This window comes from Gopherus flavomarginatus, chromosome 4 (genome assembly GCF_025201925.1).
Source record: "Gopherus flavomarginatus isolate rGopFla2 chromosome 4, rGopFla2.mat.asm, whole genome shotgun sequence".
Lineage (NCBI taxonomy): Eukaryota > Metazoa > Chordata > Testudines > Testudinidae > Gopherus > Gopherus flavomarginatus.
The window spans coordinates 155451771-155471707 of record NC_066620.1 but is presented as its reverse complement, the minus strand read 5'-3'; the positions used below and the strand labels follow the sequence as shown (position 1 = coordinate 155471707).

Genomic DNA, 19937 nt, shown 5'->3' with positions numbered 1-19937 from the left:
GAGGCTCCAGCATGTCAGTGGGGAGCACAGGCTGCGGGCTGCAAAGAAGACGGCGATCACCCTGCAGCCCTCCCTCCCCCTAGGACATGGACTTGGTAGTGAAGCTGCACTCAACCCTGACACAGCACAAAGCTGGGCCTACCCCAGAAATGCCACAGGGCCCTGCCCCTCCATGCCAGGTGTGGGAAGGCAGGCTCAACTCAACAGGATCCAAGTGTGGGGGGATCCAGGTGTGGGGTAAGAGGGTTCTGTGTGAGACAATCTGGGTCTGGATGGCTCAGTGGGGGGTCTGGGAGAGATCTGGATGGGCAGCGGCTCATTGTGAGGTTCCAGGTGCAGGGGCAATGGGACTTTGAAGGGGGGGTCCAGGTGAAGGTGGCTGGGCTCAGCAGGGGAATCTGGATGAGGGGGATGGGACTCAGCGGGGGGGTCTGGGTGTGGAGGGCTTATCAGAGGGGGCTGGAGGCTTAGGTGCAACTGGTTGGGGGGCTGGAGTGCGAGGGGCTCACCAGGGGGGTGGTCTGGGTGAAGGGGGTGGGGTTCGGGGGGGGGGTCCAACTCGTGGAAGTGAGGCTCAGTGGGGTGGGCGTTTGGGTGTGGGGTACTCAGTGGGGGGTTCTGGGTGCTGAGCAGGTCTGGGTACATGGGGGTCTGGATGCACAGGGACTGGGCAGACATTGAGCAGCTCCCCATACAGTGACCCCTCACCGCTAGGGCTGAGGAGCGATGGGAGTGGAGCTTCCTGCAGCCAGGGGAGGTTTCTGGGCGTGGGTTTGACCTGGCTCAGGCCTCTCCTTTCAGGGGAAGAGCAAGTCCTGTTGACCCCAGCCTAGCAGGAACTAGCAGCCGAGCCCAGCACAGGGTAGGAGCCACTGACTGAGGCATCCCCAGCCCTGCATTCCTCCTCCCCCCCAATGATTTCCCTCTCTGCCAGCTGCTCCAGGTGTCCAAAACAATGTGCCCACATTGCTGAAGAGGGGCGCATGACTGCTCTAGCAACTTCCTTTTGTAATTTTTGTGAGGGGAAGCAAAGAAATCTGCAGGGGACATGAATTCTGTAAGCACACAATGGTGCAGAATTCCCCCAGGAGCACTGAATTAAGAGACTGAGGGAGGAATAGGAATAAAGTCTGTAGTGACTTCATAAGAGCACAAGCCCACTGAGAAGCATCTATATAGGAGTCTATGGAATATCTATACAGGAGTGTACTGATCACAGAAGCATGTGAACATGGGTTGGCCATTTTGATAAGATTCCTCAGCTTCTCCCATCTTTCCTACTAAATGAAAACTTTTTAGAGAGACGTATTTATCTCTACTCTGAGGTGCGGAAACTGCTGAGATACTAACTAACTACCCACAGCTTTGATAAACTGTGTTTCTCCAGCATCATTCATCTATGGCCCTGCCTCTGGATGGGACTTGAATAAGGTGGTTATTAAGGAAGGGACAGACACAGAAACTCTCCTGTCTGAGAGCTGCTATTAACACTATCAACATTTTCATAAACACTTCCAAGGCTGTTGGTAAACCAAAAAAGACAAGGACCTGTGCTAGTAGTGTTGTGCTCCTAGAGCAAAACAACTGTGTCACTGCTGAATTAGGATAGGGAGCTGGACATCCTTCAGCTCTACTGATGTCATTAGGTGGGCCATGCTCATGGAAGCTAATGTGGATATTAAAAGACTCCACATTCAGTTTTAATTTCTTCATTAATCTGTTGAGTTATTACAAATAAAGAACTGACTTACTGCCTGTTTTGACTAAGAACAAGATATAGTAAAGGGCTCAACTCTTTTCTGGAAAAAGGGACAGGGATTCACATTCATGGAAAATGAAGGATGGCTGTCTTCATATTTAATCTCTTTTGCGGATCCTTTGACAATAAGATGAGGTAAATCTGTGCCCTGTTTATGCATCCCAGGATTGCACAAACTTTTGACCACAGTATTACACTGGGAGCTAGTGTTCAGCTGATTATTCACCATGACTCCCAAATCTTTTTTCAGGAAGTCACTGCTCCCCAGGACAGAGTCCCCATCCAGTAAGTATGGTCTACATTCTTTGTTCCTAAATGTATACACTTAGATTTAGTCGTATTAAAACATATATTGTTTGCTAGCACCCACTTTAGCAAAAGATCCATATCACCCTGAATCAGTGATCTGTCCTCTTCATTATTTACCATTCCCCCAGTTTTTGTGTAATCTGCAAACTTTATCAGTGATGATTGTATGTTTTCTTCCAGGTCACTGATATAAAATAGCAAAGGGCCAAGAACCAATCTCTGCAACAGCCTCCTGGAAACAGATCTGCTTAGTAACTTGCCGGAGATCCACAACATACTGACAGACCTAGAATTACCTGGGTCATCCCATTTACCTTTTTAAAAATTAGTGTAACATTAGCTTTTTTCCAGTCTTCTGGAACACCCCTAGTGCTCCAAATCTCACTGACAACTAACATGAATGGTCCAGCAAGCTCTTCAGCCAACTCTTGCAACACTCTTGGATGCAAGTTCTTGCCCTACTGATTTTAAAATGTCTGACTTTAGTAGCTGCTTAACATACTCCAGAGATACAGTGGAATGGAAGGAGTATTATGGCCACACGATGAGAGTATATCTGTTTTTCCCCCAAATACAGAACAGAAATATATTAACCCTTCTACCTTTTCTGCATTATTGATAACTCGACCATTTCCATATAGTAATGCATCAATACCATTGTTAGCCTTCTTTTTGTTCCTAAGATATTTAAAAAGCCTGTGCTTGTCCTTAGCTCTGGTGGCCAAGATTTCACTTTCTGTCTCGGCTTCTCTTATTTTTCTACAATTCCTAACTACTGATTTATATTCATCAACAACAAATTCCCCATTGTTATGTTTTTATTTTTGTTTTTACAGCCTTCACTTCCCCTCTAAACCAGGTATTTTTTTTAACCCACACAGCCTTCTTCCTCGATTGTAGGATTGTGACTTTTGGGGCATTTAGTAAGATGTTCTTAAATAATTCCCAATAATCATTTACATTTTTCTGATTTAATCTTCCTCGCACCTGATTTGGATAATAATTGTTTTCAGCTTTGTGAAATTGGCCCAAGTGTATATATTACTGGTCTAGATTTTATTCTGCATACATATTATAAACACGATCAAGCTACCATTAACCTTCAGTTCTGAGATCAGTTCCTCTTTATCTGTTAGGAAACCGTCATCTATTAAATTCCAAGGATGTTTCAGTACTGGTAGCATGAGACCTCCAGCATATGTCACTCAAATTGAAGTCCCCACATGACCATGCAGTATTTTTCCCCTATATGTTGTAGGTAGGCGCACAAGGAGACAGTCCTACTGTGATTCTGTGGCCTGTAGCAGACAACAGCTGGTACCCCATGTGTCCTTTATCTGTTAGGACATTGATCCATATGCATTCAAGATCATTTTCTTCCAAGTTATTAGGGACTCAGAAACAGGTAATGCAATTTTTGACAGTGACACCTCCCATTTTCTTTTGCTCACACAGTCCTTCCAAAATAGATTATAACCATTTAACATTCCAGTTGCGCAAGTCATCCCACCAGGTTACAGTAATACAAGCTAGATCGAATTTAGGCTTATAAACCAACAGTTCTAATTCCTGATGTTTACCCAGGCTCCTAGCACTGGTGCACAGGCAATTAAAGAATTTCCTTCCTTCATGTCCTTTGGTTCCTTGATTAATTTTCTTCCTAACATGTCCATTTTATATTGAGTGCTCATACAACCCCTCTTTTTACCCTCCCCTTTGCAATTAGTTTCCCCCCTTTCTGACTACTCTAGCCAGTCTGTCCCCCAGGAGATTGATCCCACTTCTACTGAAGAGGCGGCCATCCAAACTATACAGCTCCTCTCCCATAGAAGTTGGACCCATGTTCTACAAAACCAAAGCCCTTCATCCTACATCACTTTCCTAGCCAGTGATTCTCTTCCAGAATCTTCTGCCTTCTGTCTTCCTTTGCTTGAGGAACAGCAAGGATCACAGAGAAGATGGCTTGGACATTTTTCTTCTTCGGCACACTTCTGAATTCTCTAAACTCATCTACTACCTGCGAGATATGCCACGACGCAATGTCATTTGTGCCAATATGAACCATCACCACTGGATCCTTGCCCATCATCTTCAAAAGCCCATCCAATCTTAGAGTGACATCTCGTGCCCTGGAAACAGGAAGGCAGCATGCCATCCTGTTGTCCAACTGCCTTGTGCAGAACCTTCTTCTGCTTCTTCTGAGTACTGAATCTCCAACAAGGACTGTCTCTCTATTTTGGACAGTTTGAGAACTCTTTGCGGTCAGTTAGATTTTCTTAAAAGTTGGGCCAAGCTGCTACTTGCATGTACTTCCAGACTGACTTCTGTTTCCATGTCACTGCTGTCCAACCGTACCAGCAGGATGGGTGGGACTATCATGAGGGGAATGTGGCTGGGCAGGCTTTGGCAGCTGGGCAAAAAGTTTCTCTGGTCCTTTAATGTTGCACTTCAACTTCCCTTTTTTTAGTGGGGAAAGGAATGGCTGTTGTGCCACAGCAAGAGGATTTTGCTGCTTCCTGAGAAATCTCTTGCTTGGGGGAGAGAGGCTGCAGGAAACCCTGACGCAATCTGAACATTTGGGAGAGACCTGAATCTCCCTAGAACCAGAACAGATCTCCAGACTAGGCACTCAATCAGTTGGGAGGTACAGGAGACTGCATCTGGCTTTCCCCTTCTGTCTCCTCCACGCTGCACTCTGTATGGTTGAGCAGGGAGTTAGAGGGAAAGTCCCAGTAATTATGAGGAGAAAAGGAATCCCCATGCCAATAAAGAAAGAGTGCAGAAACCTGGAAATCTGAAGCCAATTGAAAAGAAATTGTATATATTTGCTCTGTAGCAAGGTGGAGCTGATCTGCCTCCCTCTTGGAGCTATAGAGACAGATGCAAAACTGACAGGCTTTTCAGAGGTGGAGCCAAATAATAGTTCTGGTCAGCTTCCAAGGTTGCCTAGAGCAGAGATATCTGGCTGCCTAAAACAAATATGTCTAATGTTATGGATCTGTGGGCCTCATTACAAATAATAAGTACAATGCAAGTTCCCATTCTCATGGAAATACTTAGTACAATTTCAGTCAACAGTTTAAAAAGTGGAAAAACTTTTCTGCTTAGAAGATCCTTTGGCCTCAACCAAAATTCACTGAAGCCATTAGAATTCCAGGGCATTAGTTTTTGAACTTTAAGTTCTTATGTTGAAAAAAACTGCATTAAGACATTTCTGGGTTCCCAACTGTCTCTCTACCCCTATCAATTTATATTATGTACTAAGGCTTTTAAAAACTACTTGGGGTCCAGAATCTCAGCGATCCAATTTATGCCAGCCAAGTAGCTAGTCCCTTGATAGTTACACGGTTAATGTAGCCCACTGTAATAATGCCAACAGATTTTTACAGATCTAAGTGTTGAGGTAGAGGACATAATAATAGCAAAAGACCATAAGACATAACAGTAAATACAGAAAAAACGAGAAAAAAATGTAAGACTTTTGAGTACTAAAGAATTAGCAGTATGGATGTTTGGAGGAAGAGAAGAACAGAGTGGAACACAAGTGAGGACCCAATATTAAATGCAAACAGCAGGAAAAAAGGCACCAAAGATAACTAAGACAGTTAACATAATATGTGAGTAACAATATAAACAAAAATCAAATCACACAAGTACAATGATAAATCAGAAGGAAGGACTTTAATGTCAGATGACATTTTGAACTTGACGCATATCTAGGGTGGAGGCTTAGTAACTGCAGATATCTAAAATACATGAGAAACTGGGACTGAGAATTTATTTAAAAATTGACAAAAAAATTAAATCAGACAAGTTGCACAGTTCTATGTAGACTATTACTTAGAACAGGCTTGAGCTTGTCTCTCTCACCAACAGAAGTTGGTCAAACAAAAAATATTATCTCACCACCTTGTCTCACTCAGAGCAGTAGACCAGTAAGGCAACTACTGCAATAATATGGCCACTGGTATGTGTACACTGGAGCTGGAAGTGTAATTTCCAGCTCAGACTGATATAACTGTATTAGCTTTGATTGAGCTAGCGTGTAAAAACAGCAGCATAGCTGTGGCTCAACATGCAGTGGGATGGATTAGCTGCCCCAAATACATATCTAGGATTGAAGACGGAATTGTAGTTAAGGCAACTAGTCCATCCTACCAACCATGGAGCTGAAACTACATGGCTATTCTTAGCATACTAGCTTGATCAAAGCAAGAACGGGTACATCTGTCCAAAATTAACCTCCAGCTCCAATGTAGACATACCCTATGAGAGAATCAAGGTGTACTCCAATTCTAAATGTGGTCTTTGTCAAATAATTACATTGTTACATACTCAGAAAATCCCTAACCATCAACTTCATGTCCACCCATAAGGCCCTATATACTCATAGAACTTTTGATATAACATTTTTCCTGAAAACGAATCTTCCCTGCCTTCTTCCCTCCATGCAGATTTGGGATGGAGGGGAAAAAAAGTTCTTGAGAAAAGTGTGAGGGAAAGCAGGATCCCTCCCTGACGACAACTATCCAAAGATCTCTCTCTGAGAGAAGGGAGGACCTGCTTCTGGTACACCATGAGAGGGAAGCATTCCTCCCTCCCTCTCATACATACTCAGTTTATTTGTGCTTATTCTCCTTATTCTGTTTATGAGCTACACCTGAAGGGGAGAGAGCTGGAGCTAAATTGACAGGAGGGCCAGGGTGCCGGGCAGGCAGCCGCTGCTCCAAGGAAAGAGTTAACACACCATGCCTGACCACAAAGAGGTGTCATGCAGTGAGCTGACCCCATTCACGCCTTCTTGTTCAGTCAGCAAACTATGGACAACAGAGGGGTGGGTAGGAAGTGGTTCAGGGAGGGCAGACTGGCTGCACTCTTGGGTGTTGGACCCTTTTGTTATCCTCAGAGGGCCCTGGGCCAGAGCCTGGGGTGTGGGAAGGCCGAGGCTCCCCTACCATAAGCCCCTCTGCAAGCTGAACTACCTAATCCCTGACCACTAGGTGACACTCCCCATAAGCAAAGATCATCACACCCCCACAGCAGCACAACATGTTATAAGTTAATATCTTCTATTTCAAACTACTACAGGAAAACTTCTACTGTGCTGGAGTGCTGCTGAGATCATGCTGCTTAGGTATTGCAGAAGAATCTTCTAGAAAAGCAAGAGGCCAGAGAAAACCCTTGATTCTTGCAATTCCATCTCCAATGTAAAGAATTAAAATGGAGGATCTCAACTATTAAATGGGAGAGGAGATTACAATTTTCCTCCTTTGAGGCTATCCACTGATACTTTCCCCATAATGTGCCTACCAGCTATTTCCCACCTATTTTTCCCAGAGACCCACTACTTCAGTATTCTAGACATGATCACAACATAATTTCTAATCCTATAAGACATACTTTATACCTCCTCCCCAAAAGACATGCCAACTAGCTAATAACTACTTTATACTACCCAAAAAAAGTTAAACCAACTAAAAAAAGCACCTATTCCCTTCAATACTTGTCCCCTAGGCCCATGACATGTCACAAAAAATTTCTAACTAAACAGATATGTACTGTAGATATGAATGAATGAAAAATAGTCAAAGATCCCATAGCCTAAGCCGCCTCAACGTCCCCACTCCACTGACCCTTTAGTCTACATTCAATAGACTTGCCCTTTCTGTCTCCCTGTTCCTTTACCTCAGCATTCCCACATCTCCATCACTTCAAAAGACTGGTCCTTTACTAGCACCCATTAATATATATGTAATAATCAGAGCCCCATATAGTCCACAATTCTGTCACTACAGAATTTGCCTGAAAACGGAGCTCCATAATCTCAGGTTTGAGAGGGGGGGAAAAAATGTTTCTAGTTCTTGTTCATGGTTTCCAGTGTGATTTCCTTGGTTACAACTGTAAACTGATGTAGAGAAGTTTGCTTGATTGTGCAGACAGCCAGAAACTATAGCTCAGAGGTGTGAACTGCTTAATTCATCTCAATCAGGATCTCGTGAACTGATCCTGTGGTGGTTAGATTTGATATGCTAAAATACCACAGAATTAAGCATTCTTGCCATGTAATCTGGAATTCTGATGCAGTCAACTACCCCACATTTTATTTTGTCTCAGTATTGGCAATCCAATGTGTTAAAAAATCATGGGGTAGGCCTCCTAGAGTCATATGATTGTCTTAAAATTAGAAGATTTAACTCTCAACCTACCAACCCACCCATATACTCACTCTTCTCCAAGTTTTTTATTTGCCTTCTGGTTTCTGAGCCATTAAGTGTATGCTCCAGTCAGATTTCTGAGCTTGTCTCCACAACAAGGACTAGAAACCTTGTTTCTTAAAAGGAAACACTGAGATTCCCATCTAAACACTTGACTCCAGAAGCTCTGGCTTTAAGAAAAACTTCATGAAATCATTAAAGTTGGCAGATATGCTTCAGTTTTCCTAGTAAGGTGGAGTTAATTGGATTAGTGCATGCTCCCATAGCAGAGGGTCAAGAGTGAGATCTGTAGTACATCTTGTAGCCAGGAAACAAGGGAGCCAGAAATGTAAACTGGCAAAACGAACTGCCTGGAGAACAGTGCAGCAGTCAAGGCCTGGAAAACCTGAAAGATAAGATGAGGAATCTGGCTACAAGCTCCCTGGCATACAGAAAAGAAGGGTTTGAACCAGACTGCTTGGACAAGATAATGAAAGTCCAGGCTTCGGAATTGGAGCCAGTCCACCTGGAGAGCACAGCAAAAAAATCCCATCCTCAAAAATAACCAATGAATTTTATGTTAATAAATATTTTCAAGACTAAGTCACAGATTTTGTGGGGGATAGCAGAATGAGAATGAATATTATTTCATGTTTATAGACTAAATTAATGTTTTCATAAAAGTTAATTCTGTTGTGTTGCAGAGTACATTGTATCTTGACAATGCTTTCAAGAAGATGACATGCACCCCACCTCAAGTTACTCCTCAGATTCATTTTAGACACCAACACACCTACATAACCTTCCAGAAATACTCAGATGTGCTGCTACCTAGCGGGAGGGAAAGAAAACTGAAACTCACCTCACTTTAAGTAGGAAAATGGGGGAGGGGGGAGAGAGAATAACTGACAGGCAAAAAGTCTACAGGAAGGTGAGAGAAAGAAGTGTCATTTATTTTAGAGTTAAAATGCTTTAAGATATTTCAGAATTTTAGTAGGATGACATCTTCTCCCACCTAACATTTGGAATTAAGAACCTTCTAGTTCTACTGCTTTCTTTAGCACTACTCCCATTTCAATTGGAATTAGGAACCAGATATCTATCAATCAATCAATAAAAAAAATCCAGCTTCTGTGCCAGGCCACAGAGAGTCTACCTGAACAGAAATGTATTAAATTGAATACAGTGAGGTTGGATGCTATATTTATTTGCTTCACCCTACAAAACCCTAAGTACATTGCTGCACTAACTTAATCCTTAAAGGAGGCAGACAGACAATTTATAACTTTATATCAGAAAAAACTATATTCTGTAACTATATAGAAAGTTAACTGATGAGTTAATTTTCAATTTGTTGACAGTAGTATCCAACTAAATTTCTCTAACACTCATTACTACTAGTTTTTCATGACATATAATTAAGAACATGTAAAATACAACTAACTTTATTTTAAGGGTGCCAGCATCCCACAGCCAAAAACATATTGTTCCATCTGCTCCAGTTGAAGACAGATATCTCTTTGATCCACTGCATAATGGAGAAAACTGGAGGGAAAAAAAAACAAAAACCCCCACAGGTTAAAAAAAAGTATTTGTTCAACTGCTGTCCCAGTCTCTCAAACAGAAATAAATGACTCTAATTATTCAGTCTTTATTGAAAACTTAAGTAGTATCCAACACTACTAAAGGAAAAGTCACATGGTAGGGGGAAAAAAATCACATAGTAGCAACACCAACTGGTAAAACATTGTACAGTTCGTCAGAAGGATTATCTTCCCACACTAAAACAATCCTCATGGATGAATCCCCTAGTCCTACAAATCTACATGCAAACCCAAACATAAAAAAAAGTTACTTACCTGTACAATAACTGGAGTTAAAGATGTTTTGTCCTAAATGTATTCTAGGTGCGCATGCACCAGAGATTTCTGCTAAAGAGCAGTGTGTGACCAACTGTCACTTGAGCCCCTTTTCTACCACAGATCTCGAAGAGTACAGAAAGAATTCAAAGCAGAGAGGAAGAAAGACTGATCACAGAATACACACAGCTCATTGTTCTTCTCTGAGATATATTGTCTCTATCTACATGGGGGTGGAAGGCACTAACAGCCATCAGTTGTACCCTAAGAGAGCTGAGTGAGTTCTCCAAGGTCTTTGGCAAAAGGATATAGTTCAAAATACAATGTATTTAGGACTCTAGATGCACAAGTTCACACTAAGCCACAAATCTCTACCACTTTTTGCATTGTACACTTTTCTTGTAGAATCTTTTCTCCTGTTGATCAGAATAGTTTGCTCTTCTGAAGAACATATATTTTCTAGTTCTGACATCCATCGAAAAACCATGTGGTTAGGTTGAGATGGATCAGGATTACCGAGGATTCCCATGTTCTGAGTCAAGAGGCTTACTGACGATGTCCATGTTCTGAGTCAAGAAGTCCAACAGCAGAAATAATTGAATCAGAGGATAAGCGGAGATGCAAAGTAGTTCTGGGAACCAATACTGTATGAGCCACATAGGAACTACTAAGGTAATTACTGCCTTGTCCTGTTTGATTTTCCTTAATGCCCTCAAAAGCAAAAGAATTGGTTGATAAGCATACATTAGCATCTGTGACTGCAAAAATTAAAAACATATCAACCAGATAGTTTGGATTCTGACCCCCTCTGAACAAAAACTTTTGACATTTCTTGTTCCTGTCTATTGCAAACAAATCTACTGCTGGTCATCCCCACTGGTGGAAAATGAACTGAACAACCGACTTCTGAATCTCTCATTCATGTTCTGTGGGAAAGTATTTGCTGAGGTTATCTGCTAATGTGCTCGGCAGACCTGGCCGGTTATAGACATTGATATATATCAATATCCTGGAGCTCAGAGGAGTTTACAGCGTATTGCCTATGAGCACAGAAGAGATGATTGTGCTCTCTGCAGTACATAAAATACTGTAATCATGTTGGTCATGATCCGACTAAGCTGGCCTTGAATCATTGGCAAGAAGTGTATGCATATGTTGTAAACTCTTCTGAGCTCTGACATATGTAACAGTGACTCTTCTAGACTCTATATGCATCTGTTGCTATTGTTCTTTTCGAAAGAGATAACATAGAATCATAGAATATCAGGGTTGGAAGGGACCTCAGGAGGTCATCTAGTCCAACCCCTGCTCAAAACAGGACCAATTCCTAACTAAATCATCCCAGCCAGGGCTTTGTCAAGCCTGACCTTAAAAACCTCGAAAGAAGGAGATTCCACCACCTCCCTAGGGAACCCATTAAAGTGCTTCGCCACTCTCCGAGTGAAAAAGTTTGTTAATATCCATCCTAAACCTCCCCCACCGCAACTTGAGACTATTATTCATTGTTCTGTCATCTGCTACCACTGAGAACAGTCTAGATCTGTCCTCTTCAGAACCCCCTTTCAGGTAGTTGAAAGCAGCTATCAAATCCCCCCTCATTCTTCTCTTCTGCAGACTAAACAATCCCAGTTCCCTCAGCCTCTCCTCAGAAGTTATGTGCTCCAGCCCCCTAATCATTTCTGTTGCCCTCCGCTGGACTTTTTCCAATTCTTCCACATCCTTCTTGGACACAGTACTCCAGATGAGGCCTCACCAATGTCGAATAGAGGGGAATGATCACAACCCTCAATCTGCTGGCAATGAAACTTCAATACAAACTGCATTCAGGTTTTCCACAAATTGAAAGGGAAGAGAATCTTTTGTGGAACGGATACAATCATGTCCAGACTGTGTGCGCTCAGGGCATACATTGTCCTCCACCAAGCTAACATCCAAAGTAGATGCAGTTTCGCATGCAGTGTCATAGAAGCGCAAGAGGCCATGAGACCCATTAGACTCACACAAGAACTTACTGTAATTTGCACAAAAGGCAGTTACCTTTTTCCGTAACTGGGGTTCGAAATGTGTTGCTCATATCTATTCCACAGTAGATGTGTATGCTCGCCACGTGCACCAGTGCCGGAAGTTTTCCCCCTAGCAGTACTCGTGAGGGGGGGAGCACCCCCCACGATCCCTGGAGTGGTGCCTGCCTGGCACTGTATAAGGGGAGCTGCACGCTCCCCCTACCCTCAGTTCCTTCTTGTCAATCAACTCCAGCAGCAGGGAAGGAGGGCAGGATGTGGAATAGACATAAGCAACACATCTCAAAGAACACCAGTTACGGAAAAAGGTAACTGCCTTTTCTTCAAGTGATTGCTCATGTGTATTTCACAGTATGTGATTCCAAGCTGTATCTGCTGGAGGTGAGCAGGAGTTCACAAGTTCTCGGGACAGAGCACCGTCCTGCCGAACCCGGCGTCATTCCTGGTTTGGGAGACTATCACATAGTGCGAGGTGAACGTGTGAACCGAAGACCACGTGGCGATCCTGCAAATGTCCTGAATAGGGATGTGGCCAAAAAGGCAGCCGACGAGGCCTGCGCCCACATCGAGTGTGCCCTAATGGCGGCGGCTGGGGGGGGAGGAGGGGAACACCCTCCAGCAGCGGGGAAACACCCTCCAGCTCATAACTGGAGCAGATGTACAAAGTGATCCAGTTGGACAGCCACTGAGTGGAAATCAGCTGGCCTCTCGCGCACTCAGCTGAGGCGACAAACAGCTGTGACGACTTTCTGAAAGGCTTGGTTCACTCGAGGTAGAAAGCCAGAGCCTGCCTCACATCGAGTGCGTGGAGGCAGTGGTCCTCATTAGTCGCATGGGGTTTGGGGTAAAGGAATGATAGAAAAACGTCCTGAGCCATGTGGCAGGCGGAGACCACCTTCGGTAGTAACACGGGGTTTGGGCAGAGCTGGACCTTGTCCTTATGAAACACAGTATATGGCAGCTCTGAGGTCAGGGCCCTGAGCTCCGAGACCCATTTGGCCAACATGACAGCAACCAGGAAGACCATCTTCCATGAGAGGTGAGACCAGGAATACATGGGCAGCAGCTCAAACGGGGACCTCGTAAGTCGAACCAGCACCAGATGCAGGTCCCACTGCGGGGCCAGGGGCTTAGAATACAGGTAAAGCTGGTCCAAACCATTAAGGAACCAGCTGGTCATAGCATGGGAGAACACCGTGTGTCCTTGCACCGGGGGGATGGAAAGCCAATATGGCTGACAGATACACCCTGACTGATGAAGGCGCCAGGCCCTGCACCCTCAGGCGGAGGAGGTAATCGAGGATAAGCTGGATCTGGGAAGCCGTTGGGGGACACACCTTGGTCCGTCGCCCACCTAGCAAAATCAGACCACTTCGCCATGTAGGAGCGGTGAGTGGAGGACTGTCTACTCTCAAGGAGGATGCCCTGAACTGGAGCTGAGCATGTCCTCTCCTCGCCACCTAGCCACTGAGCAGCCACGCCATGAGGTGAAGAGCTTCCAGGTTGGAGTGGAGGAGACGGCCCCGGTCTGGGAGAGCAGGTCCGGACGGAGCAGCAATGGCCACGGCGGAGTCACTGTCAAGCCCAAGAGGGTCCCGCAGCAGTACTGCCTGGGCCACACGAGAGCAATGAGGAGGACCCTGGCCTTGTCTGCCTTTATTTTCTCTAGGACCCTGCTAATCAGCAGGAACGGGGGAAAGGCGTGTAGGAGTTGGCCCGACCAGGGCAGGATAAAGGCATCGGAGACAGTGCCCCTCCCCAGGCTCCCCCAGAGCAAAATCAAGGGCATCATTGGTTCTGTCGGGTGGCAAATAGGTCCACCTGGAGAGTTCCTCACCTTCAGAAAAGCTGGAGGGTCACTTCCAGGTGTAGGGACCACTACTGCAGAGAGAAAAAATCCCTGCTCAAGAGATCTGCCTTCACGTTCCCGGTGCCCGGCAGGTGAAAGGCTTTTAGGTGGATGTTGTGGGCTACACAGAAGTCCCACAGACTCAGAGCTTTCTGGCAGAAGGCAGAGGATCGGGTCCTGCCTTGTCTGTTAATATAGAACATCGAGACCATGTTGTCTGTGAGAACCCTATCTTGCCCTTCAGGTGCAAGCGGAAGGCTGTATACGCCAGCTGCACACGCCAGCTGCACCATCCTGAGTTCCTTGATGTTTATATGAAGGATCAGGTCTTGCAGAGACCACAGGCCTTGGGTCTGAAAATTCCCCACATGGGCTCCCCAGTCCAGGTCCGATGCATCAGACATCAGCTCCACAGATAGGGCCCTGTCCCTGAATGGGACTCCCCAGAGCATGTTGCTCAGTGTGGACCACCACTGTAGGGAGGCGCTCACCGAGTTTGGCACAGTGAGGACTTTCCAAACTGTCCATGGCTTGGGAGAACTGCGAGGCCAGACAGAGCTGGAGGGGCCTCATCCTGAGCTTGGTGTGGTGGACCACATACATGTACACCAACATGTAACCAAGCAGCTGTAGGCAGGACCTGGCTATCGTCACCGGGAACCTTATCATAGAGTCGATGAGCCCTTTTAGGATCTCAAACCTGTCTGGGCGGAGAGAGGCCCTGGATGACGTTGCGTTCAGGAACGCCCCGATAAACTCTATGCGTTGGACTCAGACTAACGTGGACTTGGTGTTGTTTACCAACAGGCCCAGGGCAGTGCATGTAGACAGGTGAAGAGCCACCTGATCCCTCACCTGTGATCAGACCCACCGGCACCTGAGATAGGCCGCTACTACCAACATACATTTTGTAAACATCCTGAGGGCAGTGGATAGACCAAATGGGAGGACCGTGAATTGGTAGTGATTCTGTCCCACCACAAAACTGGAGGATGCGCCTGTGCCCCTCGAATATGTGGCTGTGGAAGTATGTGGCCTGTAGATCAAGGGCTGCGTACAATCCCTGGGATCCAGGGAGGGGATGATGGAGGCCAAGGAGACCATGCAAAACTTGAGTTTTACGAAGTACTAGTTCAGACCTCGCAGGTCCAGTATGGGTCTGAGCCCCCCTTTGGCCTTCGGGATAAGGAAATAATGGGAGTAATACTCCTTGCCCAGGAACTCCTTGGGCACCATCTCTATCGCTCCTAGTTCCATGAGCCTCCCAACCTCCTCCTCGAGCAGAGCCTTGTGCGATGGGTCTCCCAAGAGGGACGATGGTGGGGGGTGGTTGGGTGGGTAGGGAGTAAACTGGAGGGTGTAACCGCGGGAGATGGTGTTGAGGACCCAACGATCAGAGGTGAGCCACGACCATTCCAGGAGGAACACACACAATCGATTGGAAAAAGGGAGCTTTATTGCAGGTGGATCCCTGCTGAAAACTGTCGGGGTACCCCCGAGCATCCTGTCAAAACTGCCTTTTACCAGCCCACTTGCCCTTAGAGGACTCAGGCTGGGGGGCAGGTCGGTATTGGTTTTGCGGGTGTTTCTTATAGTCCCATTGCTTCTTATGGACAACCTCATATTTTCAGAGGGCAGCCTGGATGGTAGCCTGCTGTGGTTTGAACTTGGGTTTTGCTGAAGCAGGGACATAGAAGCCTAGGGTCTGGAGGGTCATGCGGGAGTCTTTCATGCCGTGCAGCCTTGTGTCCTTTTCCTCCGCAAACAGCGCCTTCCCGTCAAAAGGGAGACCCTGCATCAATGACTGCACTTCGCTGGATAACCCAGAGAGCAGAAGCCAGGATGGCCGTCTCATGGACAGTTCAACTGTGTCCGCTGCATCCGAAGTGGCCTGCAGAGACGCCCTTGTGGCAGCTACCCCTACTTCCACGAGCGCCTTAAACTCCTTTCTATCTCGCTCCCGGAGGCAGTCCTCGAACTTGGGGAGGGATCCCCAGAGATTAAATTCATAGTGACCCAGGAGAGTCTGATGGTTTGCGCCTCTCAGCTAGAAGCTTGACGACACAGACATTTTTCTCCCAAAAGCATCCAGCCTCCAAGAGTCTTTGTTCTTTGGGGTCGGGGCTGGCTGCCCCCGTCACTCCCTGCGGTTGACCAACTCGACCACCAAAGAGTTGGGTGCCAGGTGAGTATACAAATACTCGTGCCCCATAGTAGGTACAAAGTACTTGTGCTCTGCCTTCTTAGAGATGGGAGCCAAAGAGGCTGGTGTTTGCCACAGGGCACTTGAAATTCTCACCACCCCTTCGTAGAGCGGCAAGGCCACCCTGCCTGGTGCCGAGGGGGACAAAACATTGAACAGGGAGTCTGAGGGCTCCTCCATTTCCTCTGCCTGGAGATGGAGGCTCACTGCCACCCTTTTTAGTAATTCTTGATGGGCCCGGTAGTCCTCCTGCAGGACGGAGGGGCTGCAATCAGCTCCTCCAGATGGGGCAAGGAGGCCGGTGTAGTGCTTTGAGTGTCAGCCGGCACCAGAGGGTCCACCACCAGGTCAGACTCTGTGCACGGCACCGAGGAAGTGGGTCCCATCAACTCTTTCCTCAGCAGACTAGGGATGGAGACCAATAATGCAGAGCTCAGGCTGGCGTACAACACGCTGCTGCCTCCAGACCGGGAGTGGCAGTGGTGCCGGGATCTACATCGACCACGGGACCACAACCTCGAGGCAGGAGAATGACACCAATGGTAGTGGCTGCTCCATGAGCAGTCTCGATGGGCGTACCCGCGACTTTGAGGAGCCAGTGATTGACACCCGGAGCTACAAGTGCTTTGGCGGAGACTCTGCCCTGCGACTGACTGCAGTACTGCCTTCGAGACAAGGACTATTGGTGATGTCCGCCGCAGGCCTGTCTGTGCTTGCTCCATGAAGACAGTCTAGCTGGCATCAAGGGCGATCCACATGGACTCTATGCGTTGGACTGGGAACGTTCCCCCGACGGAGACCGGTACCGGGCCGGCGGCGACTGTGGCAAACCAAAGGCAACTTGCCTCTGGAACACGGGACTGACATTGGCAGCACACCCGGCACCGGCATGGACATGATGTCCTTAGCCAACTGGAGAGCTTCGGGCGTAGTTGTCATCTGGACATCCGGAGAGGCCTGCTCCGAAGGGGCCGGGCTACTCCGCTCCGCGTGAGTCGGAGGCCTAGGGCCTGATGGGGACCGAGGACTATCCAACATGGGCCTAGTCTCTGTCCCAAACTTCCCTCAGTGCTGTTATGAAGAGGGAGTCTTTCCGGTCCTCTTTGTATGCCCTGTTGAAGGGGAGCAGTGACGACTAGTCAAAGTACCTGAGGGTCTCCACATATCAACGCCACAGTGCCTGGTACCAGATCAGAGTGGCGTGCCGGGGTCGAGGCCAGCACCGACTCCATCAGGATGGCCCGGAATCTAATGTCCCTTTCTTTTTTAGTCCAGGGCATAAACGACCTGCAGATCTTGCACCTTTCGCTGATACAGGTTTCTCCCAAGCAGTGCAAACAGTCTGTGTGCAGGTTAAGCCTCGGCACTGAACGCCTACAGGAGCCAAATGACTTAAATCCCGGGGCACGGGGCATGACCCGGCCCAGGCTCACTAACTAATTAAACTTCACTGAAAACTAAACTGACTCCAGAATCAACAGTTCTCGGGACAAGCTGCAGCAAGGCTGGAGCTAAGCAGTTCCGACGCACTTTCACTGGCGGCAAGAAGGAACTGGGGGTGGGGGGAGCATGCAGCTCCCCTTACACCGCGCCAGGCAGGGGGCGCTTCCCCCCTACGGGTACTGCTAGGGGAAAAACTTTCAGCACCAGTGCACGTGGCAAGCAAACGCACCTACTGTGGAATACACATGAGGAATCACTCAAAGAAGAATCACTTGGAAGTTGGATGATGAGGTTGGATATAGTCTGGAATCTGCTGTGAGGTAAGTATTCTTTTGCTGTCCTGGAATACAGTATCAGGCCAGTAAAAAGATGGTTACTCCCCTTTGTAACTGTTGTTCTTCGAGATGTGTTGCTCATATCCATTCCAGTTAGGTGTGCGCGCACTGCGTGCACGTTAGTCGGAAGATTTTTATCCTAGCAACACTCGGTGGGCCGGCAGGGCGCCCCCTGGAGTGGCGCCGCTATGGTGCCGGATATACACCCCCTGCCGATCCATCCGCGCCTCAGTTCCTTCTTGCCGGCTACTCTGACAGTGGGGAAGGAGGACGGGTTTGGAATGGATATGAGCAACACATCTCGAAGAACAACAGTTACAAAGGTGAGTAACCGTCTTTTCTTCTTCGAGTGCTTGCTCATATCCATTCCAGTTAGGTGATTCCCAAGCCTTACCTAGGCGGTGCGGTCGGAGTGAGACGTTGCGGAATGTAAGACCGCTGAGCCGAAGGCGGGATCGTCTCTGGACTGCTGGACCAACGCGTAGAGTGATGCGAAGGTGTCGATGGAAGACCAGGTAGCCGCGTGACATATTTCCTAGATGGGAACATGGGCCATGAAAGCGGCAGATAAGGCTTGAGCCCGAGTAGAATGGGCGGTGAGATGGCCAGTCGGAACGTGAGCCATATCATTGCATGTCCGGATACAGGATGTCACCCAAGATGAAATCCGCTGGGAAGAGACTGGCATGCCCTTCACGCGCTCTGCGACAGCTACAAAGAGCTGAGGCGAACGTCGAAAGGGTTTGGTCCTCTCAATATAAAAGGTGAGAACCCTGTGGACATCCAAAGTATGCAGCTGCTGTTCCCGGCGCGATGAGTGCGGCTTCGGGAAAAAGACTGGTAGAAAGATGTCTGATTAACGTGGAAGGCAGAAACCACCTTAGGAAGGAATGCCGGGTGCGGTCGCAGCTGTACCTTGTCCTTGTGGAATACCGTATACGGGGGATCTGCAGTCAAAGCTTGAAGTTCCGAGACACGTCTAGCAGAGGTGATAGCGACTGGGAAGGCTGTCTTCCAGGAAAGGTACAGCAGCGAGCATGTGGCTAAAGGCTCAAAGGGGGAACCCATAAGCCTAGCTAACACGAGGTTTAGATCCCAGGTAGGGGTTGGGCGCTTGACCTGCGGGTACAGCCGCTCCAAGTCCTTGAGGAAATCTGGAAACCATGGGGTGAGAAAAGACAGAACTGCCAGTTTCCCCAGGGTGGAAGGCAGAAATAGCTGCAAGATGCACCCTTAGAGAAGAGATTGCCAGTCCCTGCTCCTTGAGGGACCATAAACAGTCCAAGATAATGGGGACCGATATACCTTCAAGGATAAAGCTACGCTGAGTGCACCAGTGGGAGAAGCGCTTCCACTTGGCAAGATATGTCGTCCGCGTGGAAGGCTTTCTGCTTCCCAGCAGCACCTGTTGTACTGAGATGGAACAATGCAACTCAGATTGGCTCAACCAGACAGCAGCTATGCTGTCAGATGAAGGGACTACAGGTCTGCGTATTGAAGCCTGCTGAAGTCCTGCATTATGAGGTCCAGGCATAGCGGAAGGGGCATGGGGTCTGCCATAGAGAGGGCAAGCAACAGGGTGTACCAATGCTGTCTCGGCCATGCCAGAGCAATGAGGATTAGTTGGGCTCTGTCCCTGTGGAGCTTGAGCACGACTCTGTGGACGAGAGGAAAGGATGGGAAGGCATAAAATAGGTTCCCCTTCCACGGGATTAGGAATGCGTCCGAGAGGGAGCCCGGGGAGTGACCTTGCAGGGAGCAGAACACCTGCATTTCCTGTTCTCTCGGGAGGCAAAGAGGTCTATGTGGGGAAACCCCCACTTCCGGAAGACAAAATGGAGAATGTCCGGACGGATGGACCACTCGTGAGACAGGAAGGATCTGCTCAGTTGATCTGCCAGAGTGTTCCGGACTCCTGGGAGAAAGGACACTACCAGGTCTATTGAGTGGGCTATGCAAAAGTCT

General features: G+C 47.4%; 1 protein-coding gene across 3 annotated transcripts in view; it reads right to left on the bottom strand.

Moving 5' to 3' along the window:
- Positions 1–19937, bottom strand: part of PHIP (pleckstrin homology domain interacting protein) — a 339268-nt gene that overhangs the window by 219528 nt on the left and 99803 nt on the right. For all 3 annotated transcript variants that reach the window (XM_050950076.1, XM_050950077.1, XM_050950079.1), the window contains one exon: positions 9707–9807. In XM_050950076.1, coding sequence (XP_050806033.1) covers positions 9707–9807 — 101 coding nt within the window. The remainder of the gene's footprint in view (positions 1–9706; positions 9808–19937) is intronic.